Genomic DNA, 25,374 nt, shown 5'->3' with positions numbered 1-25,374 from the left:
GCTAATATGGTGAAACCCAGTCTCTGCTAAAAATACAAAGAACAGGCCGGGTGGGGTGGCTCACATATGTAATCCCAGCACTCTGGGAGGCGCAGGCGGGCTGATCACCTGAGGTCAGGAGTTTGAGACCTGGCCAACATGGTGAAACCCCATCTCTACTAAAATACAAAAATTTAGCCGGGCATGCTGGGGCACACCTGTAGCCGGGAGGCTGAGGCAGAAGAATTGCTGGAACCTGGGAGGTGGGGGTTGCAGTGAGCTGAGATCATACTACTGCATTCCAGCCTGGGCAACAGAGCGAGACTCTGTCTCAAAAAAAAAGAAAAAAGAAAAAAAAAGAAAAAAAAAATATATATATATGAGATAGCATAGTTTTGCTACAATTACTCTGTAATTTTTTTGCCAAAAGTCTTCCAATACCTTTAGAACTATCCCAAAACACAGTAAGTACTCAACTTACTTGATTATGAAATGATGGAAGTATTGTTAAATATGTTTCTTCCTGTTAGCACAATGAATAGTGTGACTGATAATGAAATGTGTCACATATAAAAAATTTATCTGATTACTAATAGGACATGCAGAGACAAAACTACTTTACCATGGTACTTAACATATATTTTAATTTAGTCACAGCAACAAACAAAATTGTTTATCATCAAGTTCAAAAGGCCATTAGAATATAGCAAATCTTGTTAGATGTTAGAAAAGCCAAAACCCACCTATCAATCACACACTATATCTTATTCATCTTCTACATTATCTACAACATAAAACAATACTACTAGCATATATAAAGACAAGCAAACATTTCCTTTTGGATATTCCAAATGAATTAAGCAATTACACGTCATTCATGAAACCATTTAAAAAGAAGTTCTAAAAAACTGAAATGAATTGGGACTAAAAGCAATTTAGATTCAGGTTGGGACAGTAGCACTAGTAAAAGTGCTCCCTTGGATAAGCAACTAATCATCGGGGTTGAGGGTTCAATTTACCCATCTTTAAAATGAGGAGATTGGTCTAGTATTAGAATCCTAAACTAGTAGTAATGCCCTAAGTTAGATTTTGTTTAGCACAGGCAATGTCTTAAAAGCATCCAAATTAGCTGGCAAAATTTAAGATACTTAATTTGAACATAAAATCTGAGGGAACAAAATCGATTTTTCAAGCCTGGGTAAGCTTCTGCACATCAGTAACAGGTCAGACATAACAGCAACTGGATATGCTCCTGTGATAGGACATTCAGTCACATTCCCCACCATAGCCCTACTCTTACTACTGGCTTAACATCACTGACCTGCAGACATTTGTTTCTATCATGAGTTAAATCTTCTATAACCAGGCCAGGCACGGTGGCTCAAGCCTGTAATCCCAGCACTTTGGGAGGCTGAGACGGGCGGATCACGAGCTCAGGAGATCGAGACCATCCTGGCCAACAAGGTGAAACCCCGTCTCTACTAAAAAATACAAAAAACTAGCCGGGCGAGGTGGTGGGCGCCTGTAGTCCCAGCTACTCGGGAGGCTGAGGCAGGAGAATGGCGTAAACCCGGGAAGCGGAGCTTGCAGTGAGCTGAGATCCGGCCACTGCACTCCAGCCTGGGCGACAGAGCGAGACTCCGTCTCAAAAAAAAAAATTCTTCTATAACCAAGATTTTTAAACCATGCTTTACAACGCACTGACACTCGGAGCAGGTTTATTTTATTTTTTTGAGAGGGAGTCTCACTCTGTCACCCAGGCTGGAGTGCAGTGGTGTAATCTCAGCTCACTACAACCTCCACCTCCCATGTTCAAGTGATTCTCCTAATTCTCCTGCCTCAGCCTTCCAAGGAGCTGGGATTATAGGTGTGCACCACCACACCCGGCTAATTTTTTTTTTTTTTTTTTCCCAGTAGAGATAGGGTTTCATCATGTTGGCCAGGCTGGTCTCAAACTCTTGACCCCAAGTGATCCGCCTACCTTGGCCTCCCAAAGTGCCAGGATTACAGGTATGAGCCACTGTGCCTGTCCACATTTTTTATTTTTGTACTATATACTAGGGTTCTACTACCAAAGAAAGGAACTATTAGCTTATAAAGTTTCTTTTACCATTTAACATTCTATCTCTCACACATCAATACCACTCAGGAAACAGGAAGAAATGTTGAAGTGCCATCAAGCAAGTTTTACCTGTGAATCTGATCTTGCCTGCTTGACCGTACTGGAGCCAGACCATCGATTTCATCAAAAAAAATAATTGATGGGCGCATCTGATAGGCCTAGAAAGCAGATTGAGTGGTCATTTGTTAGCATAAACAGCCTCAAACACATAGACTTAATATAAACCATTTTAATCAATTTTCATTCAAACATGCTTACCAGAATTTATGAACCTGAATATACACTATTTCAATCAGCTTTTCTTCAAACTTGCTTACCAGAATTTATTTATAATTTTTCTTTTTTTAATAGGTGGAGTCTCACACTGTCACCCAGGCTGGAGTGCAGTGGCGTGATCCTGGCTCACTGCAACCTTTGCCTCCTGGGTTCAAGTGATTCTCTTGCCTCAGCCTCAATTTATTTATAACTTATAACTACTTATAATTTACAAATTTAAATGTAAGTTCCAATAACTGGGTTTTAAGAATTCAAACAATTATAATGACATATGGTTTAATTTTCAATTGCATTTTTGACTAAAAGTCTTCAAAAGACATACTCCACTGGTTATATACCTTAGATTTCATATAGCTATCATTCCTGGACACACAAAAATATCTGTTGAAGACTACCTATGGAAACAAGACAAAGAATAGAAGACAGTGACATAGTCTTCCTCCATGTCAGGATGGGAAAACATTTTTTAGCAAGATGCCACAGTTTTTATCCATTTCCATAAACATAAAATTAAAAAAGAACCTCAGGAGAGTTCCAAAAAGAGATTTAAAAGCATTTGCAGCAATATGCCTCAGTAGATCAGAATGTATTATCTCACAATGTGCTGTCAATACAATCCGGGATATGAAAATGAAAGCCGCCCCAGGGCAGAATTAGTCTCCAATTCCCATACTGAGCCATAATTCACTACTACTATCTCTAAATATGAGATTACCACTCTCTTCCTAGGTATGAGACCTAAGACTCCAAAGAACTAAGATCCAATTATTTCTCTCCCTTCTTACTATAAAACTGTTCACTGTAGGTCAGTGTCATCTCGACATATAAAAGAAAATAATCTAGAAAGATTACATACTTAGTCTAATTCTTCTGGGTTTATTTAGAACACGGATTAAATATAAGAGTTATCTAATCCTCACACATATCTGCCTAGATTACAGAACTATCCATATATATAAAATTTTAATATCATACCTGATCAAATAGCAATCGTAGCTGTCTTTCAGATTCTCCTACCCATTTACTTAGACAATCAGCACCTTTCCTCATGAAAAACGCTACTCTTTTATCCCCTTGACTGCACTCATTGGCAAGTGCTCTGGCAACCAGAGTCTTTCCAGTTCCAGGTGGCCCATAAAACAAACAACCTCTGTAAAACAATACGTTAATATTTTAGTATTACATTTAAAAAGCACACTTTTAAAACAAAAATTAGAAACCAATTTCGTGATTCATTTAATTAGAAAATTAAAATGTGTAAGACAACTGAATTATTGTAGTTTCATGCCACAAAGCACAACTTAAAACCTGGGAGTTAATACTGATACTGTAAAATTAATATTGAAACTGTAAATAAAACTCTATTTGAAACATTTTAACAATTCATTCATCATGTTCATCATATTATCTCACCTTGCATATGGAATCAGATATCACAATCATGTAATTCAATTTGTATGGGGGTTGCAAAGAAGAAATGTGAAAGAAAATTCAAGAAATTTCTTTTTAATTTACTAAATTACTTTAACTAGGCACGTACAACATTTCCTGTAAGAAGTAAATGTTATTTAATATTAATAACTTTCCGCGTTATTTTTAGAGATGGGGTCTCACTGTCAGCTAGGCTGGAGTGCAGTGGCATAATGCTAGCTCACTGCAACCTCAAACTCCTGAGCTAAAGCAATCTTCCTGTTTTAGTGTCCCAAGTCACTGGAATCACAGGTGTGAGCCACCATGCCTGGTACTTTCTAATTTTTTTTTTTTGGAGACAGTCTTGCTGCATTGCCCAGGCTGGAGTGCAGTGGTGCCATCTCGGCTCACTGCAACCTCTGCATCCCGGGTTCAAGCAATTCTCCTGCCTCAGTCTCCCAAATAGCTGGGATAACAGGCGCCCGCCACCATGCCCAGCTAATTTTTTGGGTATTTTTAGTAAAGACGAGGTTTCAACATGTTGGCCAGGCTGGTCTTGAACTCCCGAACTTGTAATCCACCCCCCTCGGCCTCCCAAAGTGCTGGAATTACAGGCGTAAGCCACTGTGCCTGACCACTTTCTAATTTTTTAAATTACAAAATTTAATTTAAAACCTACCAATGTTTACCTGTGATTGACATATGGTACATTACTTATTTATTTATTTACTTATTTTTTTGGAGATGGTGTCTCGCTCTGTCACCCAGGCTGGAGTGTAGTGGCGCAATCTCAGCTCACTGCAACTTCCGCCTCCCATGTTCAAGCAATTCTGCCTCAGCCTCCCAAGTAGCTGGGACTACAGGCACACGGTACCAGGCCCGGCTAATTTTTTGTATTTTAGTAGAGACGGGGTTTCACCATGTTGCCCAGGCTGGTCTCCAACTCCTGAGCTCAGGCAATCCACCCACCTTGGCCTCCCAAAGTGCTAGGATAAAGGCATGAGTCACCGCGCCCGGCCCGGTATATTGCTTTTATGATGGGGGGAATTTTATTAACTTTTAAAAGTTTATTTAAATTATTGCTTCTATAAAGGTGATTCAGAGAGAAAAGTTGTATAATGAAAAGGGAAAAGGGGACCATCGCCTAAAAATGGGTTAATAAGGTATAAGAACTACAAGAGGCAAGAGTAGCACAGATTTTCAGCTAAAATTAAAAATATAATTAAATTACCTTGGGGGTTGAATTTTAAATTTTTCAAAGACTTCTGGATAAAGTAATGGAAACACCACCATCTCTTTTAGAGCTGCTATATGATTAGACAGGCCACCAACACTATCAAATCGTACCTGGTAATGGAAGCGAACATTTATATTCTTAGATTTGGAGTCCAGATTAAAATGTCACCCCACACCTTAACTATACCTAACCCATACACAATGAATTAATAATACCTTAATTGTGACCTTAAGATTAACAAAAAAAGTCTTTAAAGGTTAGAGTTTGACTGAAAAGAAAAATCATCAGTTCCTTTTTTAACTTTAAAACTAAAACAAAGCACATTATAGTTCAAGTATGTTTCAAAACAGAATACTCACTGAAGAATCTAGTTGCATTGGATCAACATCGGCAAGGCTTGCTCCAATTTTCATTCGATCTTTATACATGCCTTTTAATTCATCTTTCCGAAAATTTAGTGGGAGGCACCTATTTAAAACCACACAAACCCATCAACTCATCCTCCTTCCCAAATTCCATGTTTGAATATAAACATCTAAGTTAAAAAAAAAAATCTAAATTTCAACTGGAGCAATCTTAAGATATGTATTTTAATTTTCTAATTTTCTGTAATAGGTCCAGAACTTAAGTGTTAGAAATATTTTATATCTGAAGCTTTATTTTGAAATTAAAGATATATAATCAAATAAAAATATCAAGATGCCACAGGCACTGTAAAGTGATTCACGGTGGTGAAATCAGATTGTACCAACTTACATTTTAATGGAGGTGTCTAACATAGGGTATTTACCATTTGCCAGATACTGTTTTAGTTTTAGGTGCTTTACATGGATTAAGTCAATAAATCCTCACAACAGTCTTATGAGAAAGGTATTATTATTTTTCCCATTTTAAAACAAAACCAAGGCATAGAAAGATTAACTGATTTGTCCAAGATCACCCAACTATTAAATGGCAGGGCCAGGAATCAAACACAAGTGGTCTGTCTCTAGACCTATAACAACTCTGCTATACCACCTCTCAGAAAAAATATTCACAGTCTAGCAGCATTTGGATCCAACACCAATCCTCTCAAGCAAGTTCCCTAACTACTTCCTTTTTTGTTATATTGTTTTGTCTTTTGTGTTTTTTCTGAGACGGAGTCTCACTCTGTCACCCAGGCTGCAGTGCAATGGCATGAGCTGCAGTGCAATGGCGTGATCTCAGCTCACTGCAATCTCTGCCTCCTGGGTTCAAGCAATTCTCCTGCTTCAGCCTCCCGAGGAGCTGGGATTACAGGTGCGCACCACCAACACCCGGCTAATTTTTGTATTTTTAGTAGAAATGGGGTTTCACCATGTTGGACAGGCTGGAAGTTCCCTAACTACTTTCAAAAATATTCAAAAGATAGTTATGGCCAGGTGTGGTGGCTCACGCCTGTAATCCCAGCCGAGTCACTTGAGGTCAGGAGTTCAAGACCAGCCTCACTTCTACTCTAGTCTGAGTGACAGAGTGAGGACCTGTCTCTATTAAAAAAAAAAAAAAAATCCAAGCACCTAAGCACTGCATTTTCATTTACTCAACCACATCTTTAAAATGTAAATAATCCTTGCTGTATCTCCCTTAAACAATTATTGGGAAAATCAAATAAGTTGGTTAGTATATGTGAACTTATACTACAAGGAATTATGAAATGAGTAAAGCCTTCCATTTTCCTTAAGAGTTCCTCAGAACTTACCATTAGTCTAAGAAAAAATATACATGAAATGAAAAAGAAAAGGTTATTTCCTTAAGTCACTGTTTGACCAGAACCACTGTGGGCCATATATAATGATTTGGCAAGCGGGCCAGGCATGGTGGCTCACAGCTGTAATTCCAAAGCTTTGGGAGGCTGAGGCAGGTGGATAACTTGAGGCCAGCAGTTCGAGACCAGCCTGGCCAACACGGCGAAACCCCATCTCTACTAAAACTACAAAAATGAGCCGAGTGTGGTGATGCACACCTGTAGTCCCAGCTACTCAGGAGGCTGAGGCAGGAGAGTCGTATGAACCCGGGAGGTGGTGGCTGCAGTGAGCCAAGATCGTGCCACTGTACTCCAGCCTGGGAAACAGAACCAGGCCCTGTCTCAAAAAAAAAATTTTGGCAAGAAATCAGTCATATGTTCTAACCTGTTATTCTGTTTCAATTGTAGGTAATTCTAACAAGACAGCATTCTAGTTTATACATTAACCTGTTGTGCAACTTTTTAATCAGCCAGTCTATACTTATACCCAAATTATTGTTTTCTTATCAATTGTTAAAAAGTGTATCTGCTAGTTTAAAAAGGCATTGATATGGCACTTACCTATTGATAGCCCTATTGCGACTCCTTTTCCTCCGCCTCTCAAAGTGCTGTTCATCCTCAGAGGAGGAAGATGAAGTCGAGTCGCTACTGTGGATTGCATGCCTTCGCCTAAAGTAAAAAAGACAATTGAGATCATGATAAGGGAGGGCAGGAAAAAGAAAAGGCATGAGAAAAGCATCAGAAATATCTAATGCTCCAAAAAGGTTTATCATAAAATTATTATATCTGCTGACCCACTGACATAAACTTTGTTGGCTGAATCTTTCAAAGGGAATAAAAGACAAACAACTGAGAGGAAAGGAAAAAAGACTGAGGACTGTGGCAGAGCTGAATATCAAATGTTCATGAAGACAGAAGGCAGGGTGACTTCCTAGTCTTGACACAAACCAGTTATTCTTGAAGTGAAAGGTGGTATAAAGAGGGTAATAGAATATTTGGGGCTAGGCATGTTGGCTCACACCTGTAATCCCAACACTTTTGGAGACCGAGTAGGAAGGATCACTTGACAGGAGTTTGAGAACAATGCAGTGGGACTTCGTCTCAACTAAAAATCATTTGAGCAACTTGGCAAGATTTGGTCTCTACTAAAAATCAAAAAGCTTAGACAGGTATGGTTGTGCACATATGTTGTCCTAGATACTAAGGAGGCTGAGGTGGGAGATTTGCTTGAGCCTGAGAGGATGAGGCTGTAGTGAGCCATGATTGCACCACTGCACTGCAGCCTGCTGGGTGATAAAGTAAGCCCCTGCCTCTATTTAAAAAAAAAAAAAAAAAAAAAGCATTTGGGACTGTAATTTGAAACTATTTTCAATATTACACTATACATAATATTCACATTTGGGAGGAAATTACCTACTTTAAAATATCACATAACTTTTTTGAGACAAAGTCTCACTCTGTAGCCCAGGCTGGAGTGCAGTGGCGTGATCTCAGCTCACTGAACCTCTGCCTCCTGGGTCCCAGTTGAGCAATTCTCCTGCCTTAGCCTCCCAAGAAGCTGGGACCACAGGCACGTGCCACCATGCCCAGCTAACTTTTGTATCTTATTTATTTATTTATTTTTGGTAGAGATGGGGTTTCATCATGTTGGCCAGGCTAGTTTTGAACTCCTGACCTTGTGATCCGCCCACCTCAGCCTCCCAAAGTATTGGGATTACAGGTGTGAGCCATCATGCCCGGCCTAAAATATCAAACAAGTTTAAAAGAAGGAAATGAGATTTTATGTAAACAAAAGGGTATCAAGAAAGACTTTTTAAATGCTAGGAAATAGTGAAGAATAAGATGGCCTTTTATCAACAGTATACCATCCACTGTAAATTCACAACTGTCACTTAACAGCTGTGTAAATGCGGATGAGTTACTCAACCCATAAGTTTTCTCACAAAAAAGAAAGACATACTATCAAATACTTAGGCTGGTTGGTAATACTAAATAAGAAGCCGGGTATTACAAATATACAAGAAAATTTTTAATCAAGCTTCTACCTTTGAATGGTTGCAAAAGACTCACAGAAAAAACAAAAGAGTCTGGCTAGGAAGAACTTTAACTTGCTCAGGGTCTAGAAATTTTCTGAGTCAGAGTGCAATGATGGTAAGTAGTTATTTCCAAAAATATAAAAGCATAGTAGTTCCAGAAACATATATCCAAAAAACTCTGAAGTTATTCCATTATTCCCTTGTAGCAAATCATAACTGGACATAGTACAAGGCAATTTTTAGTTTATATTTTGTCCCACTTACTATGATTATTCATATATTTTACTACAGAATTATTAATATATTTGACTACACAGTGCTGGCTTGGAGACCCTAGAGATATTAATGTTGTCATACTATATATGTTGTATGTTATCTGTAAATCCAGCCAAAAAGTCTGAATTCTGAAACACAAATGGTTTTCCAAGCGTTTTGGATAAGGGGTTGTGGAAACACAGAAATAAATGAGAAAATAATCTTTCACCCATCCATCTACCCAAATACACCCAGGACCATCTTTGTGATTAGCCTGAAACTAAAATTATTATATCCAGTACAAGTCTGCAATTTTATATGAAAAACTAACTTTTTCCTTATTATCATGAATATTAGACTTTAATGTATTCACATAATTTTATGTGTAGTCCCAGAATTCAGACTAACCTCCCGATTAATAAAAAAAGACTAACATTAACTGACTGCTTTCTGTACTGTGTGCTTGATGTAGTATTTAATCTTAATTAAAATTGTGGAAAAGTGGATTATTAGTAGGCTCAATTTACAGTTAGGGCCAGTGTGGCTTCCAGGTTAAATAATTTACTCAAAATATCAGAATTAGTCATTGATGTTGTCAGAATTCAAACCTATATGTTTATTTAAAATATCCGCATTCTATACATTACTATACTGATGATTTCCAGTTTTTTATTTCACAACCAATAAAGTTAAAAGCAAACAATAACACAACCTGTGGACCAACGTGAAATTTCTGATGTTTGATTTGCAAAATGGAGATTATTTTTAAACATCAAAGTACAGTTATAACAGCAAATACATACAGCACTTAATGTATGGTAGACACTACTTTAAATGCTTTACATGTATTAACTCATCTAATTCTCACAATACTGAGACAGGTTCTACTATCCTCACTTTACAGATAAAAAAAACTGAAACAGGCCAGGCGCAGTGGCTCACACCTGTAATCCCAGCACTTTGGGAGGCCGAGGCGGGTGGATCACCTGAGGTTGGGAGTTCAAGACCAGCTTGACCAACATGGAGAAACCCCGTCTCTACTAAAAATACAAACAATTAGCCAGGCATGGTGGCGCATGCTTGCAATCCCAGCTACTCGAGAGGCCGAGGCAGGAGAATCGCTTGAACCCGGGAGGCGGAGGTTGCAGTGAGCTGAGATTGGGCCATTGCATTCCAGCCTGGGCAAAAAGAGCGAAACTCCGTCTCAAAAAAAAAAAACCAACCAACCAAACAAAAATCAACAACAACAAAAAACTGAAACAGAGTTAAGTAACTTGCCAAAGGCCACTAATAACTAGTAGAGCTGAGCTCCAAGCCTAGACAGTCCTAGTCATGGGTCCAGGTTCTTAGCAATTAATTACTCTATACTGTAGAAAGGTCATTACTTCAGTTTAAAAACACTGTAAACACTATTCCACAAGGTAGAGAAAGAGGGAATCTTCCCCAAATCATTCTATGAAGCCAGTATCACCCTAATACCAAAACTAGGAAAGGACATAACCAAAAAAGAAAACTACAGACCAACATCCCTGTGAACATAGATGCTAAAATCCTTAACAAAATACTAGCTAATCAAATCCAACAACATATCAAAAAGATAATCTTCTATGATCAAGGGGGTTTCATACCAGGGATGCAGGGATGGTTTAACATACTCAAGTCAATAAATGTGATACACCACTTAAACAGAATTAAAAACAAAAATCACATGATCTCAATAGATGCAGAAAAAGCATTCAACAAAATCCAGCATCCCTTTATGATTAAAGCTCTCTGCAAAGTCAGCATACAAAGAACATACTTCGATATAATAAAAGTCATCTATGACAAATCCACAGGAAACATAATACTGAATGGGGAAAGGTTAAAAGCATTCTCTCTGAGAACTAGAACTAGACAAGGATGCCCACTCTCACCACTTCTATTCAACACAGTACTGGAAGTCCTAGCCACAGCAATCAGACAACAGAAAAAAATAAAAGGGCATCCAAGTCAGTAAAAAGTTAGTCAAACTGTCTGTTTGCTGATTATATGATTGTACACCTAGAAAACCCTAAAGACTCCTGCAAAAAACTCCTAGAACTGACAAAAGAATCCAGCAGAGTTTCAGGATACAAAATTAATGTACACAAATCAGTAGTAGCTCTACTATATACCAACAGCGGCCAAGCTAAGAGTGAAATAAGAACTCAACCCTTTTTACAATAGCTGAAAATAAAATAAAATACTTAGGAATATACCTAACCAAAGAGGCAAAAGACCTCTACAAGGAAAACTACAAAACACTGCTGAAAGAAATCACAGATGACACAAACAAATGGAAGCACATCCCATGCTCATGGACGGGTAGAATCAATATTGTGAAAACGACCATACTGCCAAAAGCAACAAATTCAACATAACTCCCATCAAAATACCAGCTATCATTCTTCACAGAACTAGAAAAAACAATCCTAAAATTCATATGGAAGCAAAAAAGAGTCTGCATAGCCAAAGCAAGTCTAGGCAAAAAGAACAAATCTGGAAGCCTTACATTACCTGATTTCAAACTATGCTATAAGGCCATAATCACCAAAACAGCACAGTACTGGTATAAAAATAGGCACATAGACAAATGGAACAGAATAGAGAACTCACAAATAAAATCAAATACTTACAGTCAACTGATCTTCAACAAAGCAAACAGAAACATAAAGTGGGGAAAGGACACCCTATTCATCAGATAGTGCTGGGATAATTGGCAAGCCACATGTAGGATAATGAAACTGGTTCCCCATCTCTCACCTTATACAAAAATCAACTCAAGATGGATCGAGGACTTAAATCTAAGACCTGAAACTATATAAAAATTCTAGAAGATAACATCAGGAAAACCCATCTAGGTATTGGCTTAGGCAAGGGTTTCATGACCAAGAACCCAAAAGCAAAAACAATTAAAGCAAAGATAAACAGGTGGGACTTAATTAAACTAAAGAGCTTTTGAACAGCAAAAGGAAGAATCAGCAGAGTAAAATGGCAACGCACAGTATGGGAGAAAATCTTCATAATCTATACATCTGGCAAAAGACTAATATCTAGAATCTACAACAAACTCAAACAAATTAGCGAGAAAAAAACAATCCCATCAAAAAGTGGGCTATGGACATGAACAGAAAATTCTTAAAAGAAGATACACAAATGGCCAACAAACATATGAAAAAATGCTCAGCATCCCTAATGATCAGGGAAATGCAAATCAAAACCACAATGCGATACCACCTTACCCCCACAAAAATGGCTATAATCAAAAAATCAAAAAATAATAGATGTTGGTGTGTATACAGTGACCACTTCTACACTGCTGTTGGGAAAGTAAACTAGTACAACCACTATGGAAAACAGTGTGGAGATTCCTTAAAGAATTAAAAGTAGAACTACCATTTGATCCAGCAATCCCACTACTGGGTATCTACCCAGAGGAAAAGAAGTCATTATTCGAAAAAGATACTTCCACACGCATGTTTATAGCAGTATGACTCACAATTGCAAAAATGTGGAACCAACCAAAATCCCCATCAATCAACAAGTGGATAAAGAAGTTGTGGTATATATACACAATAGAATACTACTTAGCCATAAAAAGGAATGAATTAATGGCATTCGCAGCTACTAGGATGGGATTGGAGACTATTACTCTGAGTGAAGTAACTCAGGAATGGAAAATCGAACATATGTTCCATGTGTTCTCACTAATAAGTGGGAGCTAAGCTATGAAGATGCAAAGGCATAAGAATGACACAATGAACTGTGGGGACTCACGGGGAAAGAGTGGGAAGGGAGTGAGGGATAAAAGACAACAAATTGGATTCAATGTATACTGCTTGGGTGATGGGTACACCAAAATCTCACAAATCACTACTGAAGAACTTACTCATGTAAGCAAATACCACCTGTTCCCCAAAAACCTATGGAAATGAAAAATTAAAAAAAAAAAAAATGGAAAAGGGGCTGAGACAAGTCAGTATAATCTATTTTCATAGGAAAATGTGCCCTAAATCTGAAAAACAAAAACCAAAAATAAATAAAAAATAAAAAACATTTTAAACACATATATCGGCCCATATGTGCTCATCCCCCAATCTCCATTTTACTACACCCACAGACACTGGACCAGCACTTTGAATCTAACCAAGAACTTCAACTTCTTGCCAGTTCTAATTCTTTGACAAAAGATGAAGAATATACTGAAATACTAGTGATGCAATTGTGCTATTATGTTACCTTATTCAAAGGTAACATTACCTTTAAAAATAATTAGCCAGGCATGATGGCACAGGCCTATAATCCCAGCTACTCGGGAGGCTGCGGCAGGAGAATCACTTGAAAACAGGAGACAGCAGTTGCAGTGAACCGAGATTGCGCCACTGCACTCCAGCCTGGAAACAGGCGAGACTCTGTCTCAAAAAAACAAAAAAGTCAGAAAAAAAAAAAAAACCCAAATAATTAGGGGAGAAAAAACAAATCTGTAACAAGGAGCTACTCAATGATGTGAGGCTTTTTCCACAGGGGAAGACTAGACACTGTGAACCAAATATGGAAACTCATGAACATCAAAGGGATAAAAACAACAACAAAAAAAACCCCACATACATTGTAGGTGGTAACTGTAGAGTTATTCAACCAACAAATATGTTACTTCCAGAAACATACGTTCATTAAAGATGGGAGAAGAGGCCAGGTGCGGTAGCTCACGCCTGCAATCCCAGCACTTGGGAGGTCCAGGCGGGTGGATCACCTGAGGTCAGGAATTTGAGACCAGTCTGGCCAACATGGTGAAACCCTGTCTCTACTAAAAATACAAAAAAATTAGCCGGGCGTGGTGGCAGGCGCCTGTAGTCCCAGCTACTCGGGAGGCTGAGGCAGGAAAATCGCTTGAACCCAGGAGGCAGAGGCTGCAGTAAGCCAAGATCACGCCACTGCACTCCGGCCCGGGGAACAGAGCAAGATTCCACCCCGCCCCACCTCCCCCAAAATAAGTAAGTAAAATAAAAATAGAAGATTTATCTCTTTGGACTTAAATTTGACCAACAAGCAACAACTGTTGGGATGTAGAAGGAAAAGAAATCCACAAATATTGAACAGTCAAAGAAAATAAATGTTTCCTACAACAGAAGAGGAACAAATTATAAAATAGATCCAGAAAAAGATAACCAGAGTCATGAAAGGTCTAGAGGCCATGTAGCTTAGAACATCTGACATGGTAGGAAAATGCATCTGTGATAGTATGCAAAGAAAAGACTAAACCTATATTCTAACTTAATGTGAAGATTAAATGAAACAATCTATGTAAAATGCTTAACACAGAGACAGGACTACAGTAAACCCTGAGTCTATGGTTGCTCTATTATTAAAGTGTGGAAAAATGGAATAAACTACCTTACTAACGTAGTTACTAACACTTCCTATTAGTGGAAGCAAAAGCAAAAACTAGTCAGTGGTACTGGGGATTAGACTACTAAAGGCATAGAAACTAAGCTCTCCCAAATACACAATTCTAGAATTGTATCCTAATACACCCAATCATGAAAGTCTAAAGTCCAGCCCTAACATAACCACAATTATGTTGTCATAAATCAATCACTATTTCAGAACCAAACCTGTTCATTCGTTTACAGTAAGGACTTCTTGGTCCTGCAGAAGATAATCGGTATCTTGGTCTTGCAGGAGAAGCTGGGCCACTATAAAATATGTTGGGCTTTCTCTGGTGACGAGGTTCTAAAAAAAAAGAAAATATTTTGCTGTTCATATTTTAAGTCATTTATGTCCAGAGGGTTGCAGCTGATAACATGTATAGCACAGACACCAACCAACCAAAAACACACACTGGCCATAAACAATCATTGTGACTGTAGAGATGTGTAACAGGTGATTATCAGCCTTGCATGTTCATGCTCACAAGTACTGTGGTATAGTATTAACATAAATCAAAAGGTAGAAAGCTGTGCAATTTAAAATAAAGACAGATCTAAAATTCAAAAACAGCCCAATTATTTGCTTTTGTCAAGGCTTAACATTTAACTTTCTTCAGAGAAATTATTTGTTACAAACTTAGGATAGGTAAAGACAACAGTAATGAGTATTCAACAAAATGAAAATATGAAAAATACCAAAAAGACAAGAATAACAGAGGAGAAACAGCAAATATAAAGCTAATATAATCACATCTCCTGGAAAGAGTATGTATAGCACTTACTTTCCAGTGGAGCCTGGTAGTAAACAGTAGCTTTTCTCTGTCTAAGATAATATCGTTTCTGATTATCTTCTCCATCTTCTTCATCTTCATCATCTTCATCATCATCATCTTCATCATCTTCATCATCGTCATCATCATCATCTTCACCATCATCTTCATGTTCCTGGTCTTCACCCTCTTCAGATGATTCTACGATTAAGAGACACTTACTTCCAGAAGGACACTCAGCAAAATGTTAACAATTTTTAACATAGGTGAGTTGGGAGAGAAAGATCCACCCTTTTAAAGCTTATCTACTCCTAGATTGTTCATGGGAAGAACTTATAATTCTTTTCCAACATTAAAAAACTGTAGAAAAACGAGAGGAAGGAAAAAAAGAAGCAGAGAAAGAAGTTTGAAGACTACTGTTAAGCAAGTACCAAACTAAAATTTATAGTCTTTCTATGAATTTCATTAATATAGATGACTAAACTTAAGCGTCCAAGTTAATATAACTTTTTGACAAGTTTTCGAATTTCCTCATTAAGCTTTTGCTTTCTAAACTTAAGTTTGACATTTCACCCAGCCCATCTGGCTGTCATAGAGTTACATGCTGCATAACTCAATCTACTTATGATTATGGTAAAACATGCTCACCAAACATTTAAAATGCATTTCAGAAAACTGATTTTCACTCAAGGTAAGTTCTAACAGACTATGGTAATAAGTTCTAAATGGAATAGCAAAACATAATTTTCATCACCTTTAAACTAAAAAAGAGATATACAGCGTGTTGTCCATAGCAGATGTATTACATAAGCAAACCAATATTATTTGCTTTAGATTGCTGATTTCAGTTACTTTCCCAAACAAAATATACTATCCTTTTAAGCTCTCCCCTGTTCCCACTTTTAAGTTACCAATCCTCTGATCTCTCACAAACTACCATAAATGTCACACTTTCTAAATAAAAAGGCTATTTTCTACTAAATAAAAAGTTCTTAAATTCAATCCCAGAAGACAGAATAAGAGAAGAGACTAACCCACACTGCCTTCTTGATTATCACTTGTTTCTTCCTCAGTTCTTTGAATATCTTTCTGTTTTCCTCTTGTGTACATATTAAGATTGCTCTGAAATGTTTAAATAAAAGCCATTAACATTTGGAATCTATTTATTAAAAAAATTAAGTTGGATCCTCCAATCTTGTTCAAAATGAAGATATTTACAGCCATAAACTCTTAAATTTCTAGCAGTAACTGTTGACTGATCAAATAAATGCTGGAAAAAGTGATGTTTAAGCAAAAATGGATTAGGTACTATAAAAAAAAATTTAACTGGATATTATTAAATCATTCCCTTAATAGAAGAATATATTTACTTCTTCTGTTTCATTAAACACTCCCAAGTCTTCAAGTTCTCTCATTCGCTGTCTACGCATCTTCTTCATGTCATCCATTTTTTGAAGTACAGCTTCAGCAGTGCTTTAAAAAAAAGATAACAAATATAAGTGAAAATTGTAAAAGAGTAGCAGAATTTAAAAACCTTTATTTTCTTCCACTGCAATCTTTTGGCACTAAGGTTTTAAATATTTTTATAAAAAGCACTGATTTACTTGTATAAAAATATTTTTAAATTTCTTTCCAAGAATAGAGACATATATAGAATTGTCAAAAAGACCTCAAATAATCATTCTCGGGCTGGATGCGGTGGCTCACGCCTGTAATCCCAACACTTTGGGAGGCCAAGGCGGGTGGATCAGGAGGTCAGAAGATCGAGACCATACTGGCAAACACGGTGAAACCCTGTCTCTACTAAAAATACAAAAAAAAAATAGCAGGTGTAGTGGTGGGTGCCTGTAGTCCCAGCTACTCGGAAGGCTGAGGCAGGAGAATGGCTTGAACCCGGGAGGCAGAGCTTGCAGTGAGCCAAGATCATGCCACTGCACTCCAGCCTAGGCGACAGAGCTAGACTCCGTCTCAAAAACAAACAAACAAAAAACCACAAATAATCATTCTCCTCTATGCTTTACGTAGTAGAATGCATTAAATGTCTGAGCTGGTTGAAATCCATGATTCTTCCCGAACAAAAAGTCTCTGACAGATAAATCATCTTGATCTAAGGAATTTTTACTTACTTAGTTATAAGTTTGTCAAACAGCATGGACTGGTTTACACCACTATAACGACTTCTAATCCTACAACTTCGACGCACTTCAACATCACCATTATCTTCATGTAAGTGTTCTGTACTTTGAATGATGTTTCTAGTCCTCAATGACCGAGTAACTGGAATCACTTTGTCTTCACAAATGCATACATAAAAATAAATAGAAACATTTGAAGTAATAGTATTTATAAAACAATTCTGAAATGAACAATTGAAAAGCTATACTTTCATGTAACAAAATTACAGTATCTTAAACTTAGCTTTCTTAAAAACATTAGAAGACAAAAATAAAGTTAAAACATTCACCTACCATAAGATCGAGCCTATCTACTCCCAGGAGAAGAGGAAAGATATGTAATACAAAGACTCGTACATGAATGTTCAAAGCAGCTTTGTGATAGCCCCAAACCAGAAACAACCCAAGTCCTTCAAAAGGTGAAGAGATAAATTGTGGTATATCCATATAATGGAATACTACTCAGCAACAAAAAAGCGACCACACGGATTCTCAAAGTAATTACAATGAGTGCAAGAAGCCAAACAAAGAATACTGTATGATTCCATTTATGTAAAACTCTAGATAATATAAACTAAGCTATAATAACGGAGAACAGATTCTAAAATGAATGGTCACAGCTATGTTCCAATGAAATTACTTGCTCAGGAATCTGGTGGGGGGTAGTGTCAAAGAGTGAGGAAAGAAGCTAGAAGAGCCAGGAGGAATTATAAAAGGGCCTGGGGAAGTTTTTGGGGGTAATAATTACCTTCACTATCTTATTGTGGTGATGGCTTCATGGCATATACTTATGTTAAAACCTAACAAATTATACACTTTAAACATGTAACATTTATTGCATGTACCTCAAGAAACTGGTAAACAGAATATTAATTACACATTTTAAGATCTGAAATGCCTTTAACAGTACTTACCTTCTCTGCGCTCTTCTTTTTTTTTATCAGCCTGCTGTCTGGCCAACTGCCTATATTTTAAAAAATGAGATTAATTCAAAACAATTGACATAACTTTATTTTTATTTATTTATTTAGATGGGATCTCACTCCGTTGTCCAACAGGAGTGCAGTGGCACAATCATGACTTACTACAGCCCCAAACTGCTGGGTTCAAGCAATCCTCCCACCTCAGCCTCCCCAGTAGGTAGAACTACAGGCATGCCTCACTACACCCAGTTAACTTTTAACATTTTTTGTAGAGATAGGGAGGTCTCGCTTTTTTGTCCAGGTTGGTCTTGAACTCCTTGCCTCAAGCAATTCTCCCACCCTAGCCTCCCAAAGTGCTAGGATTATAGGCATGAGCCACCACACCTGGCTATAACTGACATAATTGTATTTCTTATATTCCATAATACTACAAACAACACAAAAAGTTAAATCAGCCTGGAGAACAAATACTAAGACACCTAAAAACTTAAAATATACTGAAAAAAACAGGCCAGGCATGGTAGTTTACGCCTGTAATCCCAGCACTTTAGGAGGCCGAAGTGGGTGAATCACTTGAGGTCAGGAGCTCCAGATCAGCCTAACCAACATGGTGAAAACCTGTCTGTACTAAAAATACAAAACTTCGCTGGGCGTGGTGGCTGGTGCCTGTAATCCCAGCTACTCAGGAGGCTGAGGCAGGAGAATCGCTTGAACCTAGGAGGTGGAGGTTGCAGTGAGCCGAGATCGCGCCATTGCACTCTGGTCTGGGCGATGGAACGAGACTCTGTTTCAAAAAAAAAAAGCTTGACAATCTGTATGTTTATATAAGTTATGGTTAAATACATTCAAACAAAGCCTAAGAACTCTGATTTGAAGTTCAATGATATATGTAATAACTCTTAGCTAAACAGAATGTATCAAAAGTATGTTGAAATATGAAATGAAATCCTTAAATATTTAAGTAGAGCTGAACTAAACATTGAACTAAACCGAGCAAAATCAAGACCTGTTTTATGACACAAGGGTACAGTGGTCCCATATCCTTGAGAAATTTATTACTATAAACACAACAAATGCCTCTTAGTGATATGTTAATTGTCTTTTAAAAACACCTGCTGGCTACAATCTTTATATGCATGATTTTCACTCACATGTAGAAATAGTCCCATTTGTAAATGATCTATTCCATCTACAAACTGGCAAACACAATCTGTGAACTGGAAACATCTTCCAAGCCCTATAAAAAATATCCCCTTCATCTTTTTTTTTGAGACGGAGTCTCGCTCTGTCATCCAGGATGGAGTGCAGTGGCGCAATCTCGGCTCACTGCAAGCTCCGCCTCCCGGGTTCACGCCATTCTCCTGCCTCAGCCTCCCTGAGTAGCTGGGACTACAGGCGCCCGCCACCATGCCCGGCTAATTTTTTCTGTATTTTTAGTAGAGATGGGGTTTCACCGTGTTAGCGAGGATGGTCTTGATCTCTTGACCTTGTGATGCACCCGCCTCGGCCTCCCAAAGTGCTAGGATAACAGGCCTGAGCCACCGCACCCGGCTGCTTAGTCGAGTTTTAGAGAAAAGATGAGGGGGCCAGGCACGGTGGCTCATGCCTGTAATCCCAGCACTTTGGGAGGCCGAGATGGGCGGATCATGAGGTCAGGAGATCGAGACCATCCTGGCCAACAAGGTGAAACCGCGTCTCTACTAAAAATACAAAAAAATTAGCTGGGCGTGGTGCTGGGCACCTGTAGTCCCAGCTACTGGGAAGGCTGAGGCAGGAGAATGGCGTGAACCTGCGAGGCAGAGCTTGCAGTGAGCTGAGATTGTGCCACTGCGCTCCAGCCTGGGTGACATAGTGAGACCCCGCCACACACAAAAAAAGGAAAAAACAAAAAGAATCTAAGCAAAACAGTATGTGCCATTAATTTGTTTTTAGTGACTCAATTTTCCATATTTAGGCTGCACCTGTTAATCGACCTATGTATCAAGCTATTTGCAAGTGAGCTGGTTTATATGTGGAATTTCAAATATTACAACTTAAAGTAAAATAAAACCATCTTTCCCAGATGAGTTAACTTATATATTCTCGTTAACAAAGTAAGTCTTCATTAATTCATCATCTCTCTTGGAAGACAGGTAAGAATTAAGAAGAAAATAAAAACTTCTGGCTGGGCACATTGGCTCATGCCTGTTATCCCAGCACCTTGGGAGGCTGAGGTGGGTGGATCACTTGAGATCAGGAGTTCAAGACCAGCCTGGCCAACATGGTGAAACCCCATTGCTACTTAAAAAAAAAAAAAAAAAAAGGGTCAGCCAGGTACCTGTAGTCCCACCTACTCAAGAGGCTGAGGCAGGAGAATCACTTGAACCTGGGAGGCAGTGGCTGCAGTGAGCCAAGATTGCACCACTACATTCCAGCCTGGGCGACAGAGCACGGGGTCCATCTCAAAAAACAAATAAACCAACCAACCAACAAACAAACTTTTGAGTAGGTAAAGGCTTAGTTTCTTCAAAGGCTCACAGACTCTTCTCATAAAGGAGCTCCTCCCTTTATACCATGTAGGTCTATACATTTTATAAATCAGGCCCCTTTCAGACGCTAGAAATAGAATGACTAAAGCACTATTTTTCTGAACCACCCACCCCACTGCCTTCTTTTTGCCTGCAGGAGGAAAGCAACCTTCCAAGGGTTGGTAAACTTCTCCTTCGATTGCTACACAGTAAATGTTTTAAGCTTGTGAGCCATACAGTCTCCTCTGTCACAGCTACCTAACATTACAGGGTGAAAGGAGCCACACACAAAATGAATGGGTATGGCAGTGTTCCAAGGAAACTATTTACAAAACTATGCAGCTGGACTTTGTCAACCTCTGCAAATCTGATGAAAGCTACAGTATACACAAGTTTAAATATTACTTCAGAGGTTTTGTGTACCCTCTGCGAAGACTATACATAATCACTGTACCCTAGTTGAGCCCCAGGATCAAGTACATATGTAGATCCTGCCCTCATGACACAGTTACTCATATCCTTCTGTCTTTCTCTAAGAATCTTGATCCTCTGGTCTTTGAGCCTCAAGTAGATTGAAAACAAAGAGTAAAAAAAAGAATGAAAAGGAAGGAAATAAAGAGATTTCTATAGTCAGGCATGCTGACAACAGTGAAAAAGAAACAGGGAAAGTATATGAAAAAGGACTCAAAAATACTGTAGGCTCTTTTATATAAGCCTTATGCAAACAGATACTGATGTTACCACTACGCAAAATAATCATCACTATTTGTAAGAATGACCTGAATGTAGGGAGAGGATTTTTGTACAGGAAATCTGCACCGAGGACGTGGTGGCACATCCCAGCTACTTGGTTGGCTGGGGCAGGAGAATCGCTTGGACCCGGGAGGCGGAGGTTGCAGTGAGCCGAGATCATGCCATTGCACTCCAGCCTGGGCAACAAGAGCAAAACTCTGTCAAAAAAAAAACAAAACTGGGCATGGTGGCACATGACTGTAATCCCAGCTACTCAGGAGGCTGAGTTAGGAAAATTGCTTAAACCTGGGAGGTAGAGGTTGCAGTGAGCCAAGACTCCACTCCAGTCTGGTCGACAGCGCGAGACTCCATCTCAAAAAAAAATACACACACACACACACACACACACCATGGAATTGTACACTTTAGAATTGTGAATTTTATGGTGTATAAATTATATCTCAATAAAGCTGTTATTAAGAAATTAATATGGCCAGGCACAGTGGCTAGTGCCTGTAATCCCAGCACTTTGGGAGGCTGAGGCAGGGTGGATTGCTTGAGTCCAAAAACGTTCCAGACAAGCCTGGGTAACATGGTGAGACTCCATCTCTACAAAAAATTTAAAAATGAGGCAGGGTGTGGTGGCTCACGCCTGTAATCCCAGCTCTTTGGGAGGCCAAGGCAGGCAGATCACTTGAGGTCAGGAGTTCTACACCAGCCTGTCCAACATGGTGAAATCCTACCTCTCCTAAAAATACAAAAATTAGCTGGGTATGGTAGGGCATACCTGTAATCTCAGCTACTCGGAGGCTGAGGCAGGAGAATCACTTGAAGCCAGGGGGCTGAGGTTGCAGTGAGCCAAGATTGTGCCACTGCACTCTAGCCTGGGCAAAAAGAGTGAGACTCTGTCTCCAAAAAAAAAAGAGCCAGGTGTGGTGGTGCAAACTTGTAGTCCCAGCTACTTGGTAGGCTGAGGTGGGGAGGACCACTGGCTCACTTGAGCCTGGGGGGGTTGAGGCTACGGTGAGCCATGATCATGCCACTACACTCCAGCCTGGGTGACAGAGCAAGGTAATAGTTTCACAAAGAAAAAAATAATTAATAAAAAAGATTAATAAATAAAAAATTTATTTATAAATTTAAAATTAAAAAATAAAAGATTAATAATTAATAAAAAAGATAATTAATAAAAAATTCTACATTTTAGAAGTAATCTAATTAAAAATACCAAGTCATTCCTCTTTAAATCCAGATCGAAAGCATTTATTTTATTACACTCCCTTAAAACCTTTCTAACATAAAGCCAAGCACAATGTTTTATAAACTTGAATAATGTACAGATCCTTTCAAAAGTAAAAACAGGACTTCCAACATTAATTTTTTTGTATGACTATGTAAACCAAACTAAATAGAAGTTCATCTATAAGTTTTATACAAATAAAACTATAAAACCATAAAAACTTAATGTAATAAGGGGTTTTGCTAAAATGAAATAACCATTTGGTGTATGAATGTGGTATTGACTGCTATCAGTTTCTCTTGAGTTTGGCATGTTGTGTATCATAGTTGCTATATACTGCTGGTACCATGATGAGGCAACTCATCCACTTCTCTTTACTGGAAGTGTGCCAAACATTTATTTAAATAGTATGTCATGCTATCACATCACATTGCCTTTCATACAGAAGCAGATGCATCAATTATGTATTCAAGTCTGATTCTGTTCTTATCTCATTAATCTAAGATAACTAATGTAGTACTACCTGATGCCAATTCAACTGTAAACACAAATGTATGGCATCAAATTTTATGGCAATTCTCTATAAGGTAACAATTTAGGGGGCCTAAAATGTTTATTTTTTTCTTCAGATCGTGAAAAACAATTTTAAGTTCTCAGAGGCAGTTAATGGACCACTACCTTACCCCAGAAGAATAAACCTTAAGACTTCAAATTTCAGAAATATCGGGCTAGTTTATATTGTACTTCATCGTTGTACATTTCCCCCATTTTAACATCTCTGAAATTGTAATGCGTCTTATTGATGGCAACTGTGTTATTTTTTTTAGTGTCCCATAAACATTGTCATATGCTTTAACTGCTGATTTCATAAAATACAGTATAAAACACTCCCTAAATAATGGATGAAATAAGATGCAAATTAAAAAATATGTATTAAAAGAATGATGAAATAGCTGAGAAAAAAATCAAAAACTCAAAAGGGCATAACCTCGCTTATCTAGAAAATATGGCATACAAAATAAAAGAATCAAAATTCCAGGCCAGCATGGTGGCTCACACCTGTAATCCCAGCACTTTGGGAGGCTGAGGTGGGTGGATCACCTGAGGTCAGGAGTTCGAGACCAGCCTGGCCAACATGGCGAAACCCCATCTCTACTAAAAATACAAAAATTAGCTGGGCATGGTGGTGTGTGCCTATAATCCCAGTTACTAGGTGGGCTGAGGCAAGAGGATCACTTGAACCTGGGAGGCGGAGGTTGCAGTAAACTGAGATCATGCCACTGCATTCCAGCCTGGGCAACAGAACGAGACTCTGTCTCAAAAAAAAAAAAAAAAAATCAAAATTCCATTTAAGAGCAGGAGGATTTCAGTCTTCTAAGTCATTACAAATTGTTTATTTATAAGAAGTAATCTAAGAACGATTCTTTCTTTGTTTTTGGAAACAGGGTCTCACTCTCAGTGGTGTGATTATAGCTCACTGCAGCTTTGAACTCCCCAGCTCAAGTGATCCTCCTGCCTCAGCCTCCACAGTAGCTGGGACTACAGGTGTGTGCCACCATGCCCAGATAATTGTTTTATTTTTTGTAGAGATAGGGTCTTGTTATGTTGCCCAGACTGGTATCAAACTCCCCAACTGAAGTGATCCTTCTGCCTTGGCCTCCCAAAGTGCTAAGATTACAGGCGTGAGCCATGGTGCCCAGCCAAAACAATTATTTCATCAAACAAATTTTACTCTAACTGGGGCTTTTTGCCCTGAACCAAAGATATTCCAGCTCCATGAATTTAGCCAAACTACCTGATCCATTAAAATCGATTTCTTGAGTTTAAAATGGATTTCATGCCACCTCATTAGACTAAAAACAAAACCAAAAAACCGTATGTACAGACTGCTTTAGAAATTACACCAACACACAGAAATTCATAAATGACTCAGAATTGATTAAAAAAAAAAACTTTATAGCAAGCAATCAGAAACAGAACTACGATTATGAATGAAGGCTTTGTATAGACCATTAAGTGGAGCCATAAATCACGAGCTAAGTTATAGTCACAAAAGGTCTCTTTAGATACTCAAATACCTGAGAACTGATCCTACATCAGCCAATCTTGTTAGCTGTACTCATACATATCACAGGTATCATATTTGAATAATAAAAGTACGAATGTGTACATATTAAATTTTTTTTTTTTTTGAGATGGAGTCTCGCTTTGTTGCCCAGGCTAAAGTACAGTGGCACAGTCTCAGCTCACTGCAACCTCTGCCTCCTGGGTTCAAGCGATTCTTCTGCCTCAGCCTCCCGAGTAGCTGGGACCTCAGGTGCGTGCCACCATGCCCAGTTAATTTTTTTTTTTTTTTTAAGTAGAGATGGGGTTTCACCATATTGGCCTGGCTGGTCTCAAACTCCTGACTTCGTGATCCGCCTGCCTCGGTCTCCCAAAGTGCTGGGATTAGAGGTGTGAACCACTGTGTCTGGCCACGTATTAATTTTTTTTTTTTTTTT

General features: G+C 38.4%; 1 protein-coding gene across 1 annotated transcript in view; it reads right to left on the bottom strand.

The window, feature by feature from the left end:
* The window catches only part of ATAD2 (ATPase family, AAA domain containing 2), an 81,299-nt gene that overhangs the window by 38,321 nt on the left and 17,604 nt on the right, over positions 1–25,374 (bottom strand). Inside the window, exons 3-13 of the mRNA XM_011949294.1 lie at positions 18,386–18,435; positions 17,424–17,589; positions 16,668–16,770; positions 16,332–16,419; positions 15,310–15,498; positions 14,714–14,831; positions 7,348–7,455; positions 5,384–5,492; positions 5,019–5,134; positions 3,353–3,527; positions 2,171–2,259 (exon numbers count right to left, since the gene is read on the bottom strand). Coding sequence (XP_011804684.1) covers positions 2,171–2,259; positions 3,353–3,527; positions 5,019–5,134; positions 5,384–5,492; positions 7,348–7,455; positions 14,714–14,831; positions 15,310–15,498; positions 16,332–16,419; positions 16,668–16,770; positions 17,424–17,589; positions 18,386–18,435 — 1,311 coding nt within the window. The remainder of the gene's footprint in view (positions 1–2,170; positions 2,260–3,352; positions 3,528–5,018; positions 5,135–5,383; positions 5,493–7,347; positions 7,456–14,713; positions 14,832–15,309; positions 15,499–16,331; positions 16,420–16,667; positions 16,771–17,423; positions 17,590–18,385; positions 18,436–25,374) is intronic.

Source organism: Colobus angolensis, unplaced genomic scaffold (assembly GCF_000951035.1).
Source record: "Colobus angolensis palliatus isolate OR3802 unplaced genomic scaffold, Cang.pa_1.0 Scaffold295, whole genome shotgun sequence".
In the NCBI taxonomy this organism is placed as follows: Eukaryota; Metazoa; Chordata; class Mammalia; order Primates; family Cercopithecidae; genus Colobus; species Colobus angolensis.
Note: the sequence above shows the minus strand (reverse complement) of the source record. Positions and strands in the feature narration are given on the sequence as shown.